The sequence below is a fragment of the Eurypyga helias genome, unplaced genomic scaffold (genome assembly GCF_000690775.1).
Source record: "Eurypyga helias isolate BGI_N326 unplaced genomic scaffold, ASM69077v1 scaffold31758, whole genome shotgun sequence".
Lineage (NCBI taxonomy): Eukaryota > Metazoa > Chordata > Aves > Eurypygiformes > Eurypygidae > Eurypyga > Eurypyga helias.
Genome location: NW_010266802.1, coordinates 3,464 through 4,598, shown reverse-complemented (window position 1 = coordinate 4,598; position 1,135 = coordinate 3,464). Strand labels below are relative to the sequence as shown.

At 63.7% G+C, this 1,135-nt stretch overlaps 1 protein-coding gene across 1 annotated transcript in view; it reads left to right on the top strand.

Moving 5' to 3' along the window:
• Positions 1-194: 194 nt before the first annotated feature.
• Positions 195-1,135, top strand: part of LOC104513763 (fibroblast growth factor receptor 1) — a gene marked incomplete at both ends in the record, with an annotated part of 3,915 nt that continues 2,974 nt past the window's right edge. The window contains 2 exons of the mRNA XM_010157224.1: positions 195-391; positions 947-1,092. Coding sequence (XP_010155526.1) covers positions 195-391; positions 947-1,092 — 343 coding nt within the window. The remainder of the gene's footprint in view (positions 392-946; positions 1,093-1,135) is intronic.

Below are 1,135 nucleotides of genomic sequence, written 5' to 3'. Positions count from 1 at the left end.
ACATACACCTCCCCCGCCGGGGCGGTTGGGCAGCCCCCCATGTCCCTGTCTCACGCTGCCCCAAGGCCTCCAGCGATGCAGCCCGTGTCCCCACCAAGCATGGGGAGGGGCTGCAGGGGGGAGGCTCCCCACCCAGCACGGCTCCGCTCCTCGGCCCCAGGTGGGCTCGTGGGTGCTGACACCCTGTTCATCAGCTATTGAAGACACCCCAGCCATGATGACATCCCCCCTCTACCTGGAGATCATCATTTACTGCACGGGGGCCTTCCTCATCTCCTGCATGGTGGTGACCGTCATCATCTACAAGATGAAGAGCACCACCAAGAAGACAGACTTCAACAGCCAGCTGGCCGTGCACAAGCTGGCCAAGAGCATCCCCCTGCGCAGACAGGTAACAGAAAGTAGAGAGGGGGTTTGTTTGCACCTACTGCCCCGCCCTGGGGGACCTGCCCTGTAGGGGAGGGAGGTTTCTGGATGAGGATGGATGGGGCAGACCCAGGACCATCTCGCCCCACTGCCTGTGCCACCTTCTCCAACCTTGTGCCACGGGGTGGGGACCATCAGCGGGCTCTGCCCTGGACCAGCAGCGCAGTGATGGTGGGGCTGCACAGCCCCTCCTTGTCAGCGGGGCTCAGTGGGGGTGAGGAGGAGGACCAGAAGGATTTACAGCCCTTTAATGTTCGAGCAGGAGAGTTTGTTTTACACAGCGAGGAGAGAGGCGGACTCCCAGGCCGTGTATTTCATGGTGTCAGCATGCCAGACTAATTAAAGATCATTTAGTCGGGGTCCAACACAGGAGCAGCGCTGAGAGTGCCCTGCGTTGTGGGCTGGGGGGACTGCGGGCAGGGGGTTGCAGTGGGGTCCCGCTCAGCATCTCCCTCCCAGGGGGGTGAGCCAGCCATGGCACCCAGCGCTGCGTGAAGGTAACCCACGCTCCCTGGTGCAGGTGTCGGCCGACTCCAGCTCCTCCATGAACTCGGGCGTGATGCTGGTCCGGCCCTCGCGGCTCTCCTCCAGCGGCACCCCCATGCTGGCCGGCGTCTCCGAGTATGAGCTCCCTGAGGATCCGCGCTGGGAGCTGCCCCGGGACAGGTGAGGGTCCCATCCCCAAGCTCTGCCCCCGGGAATGAGCCGC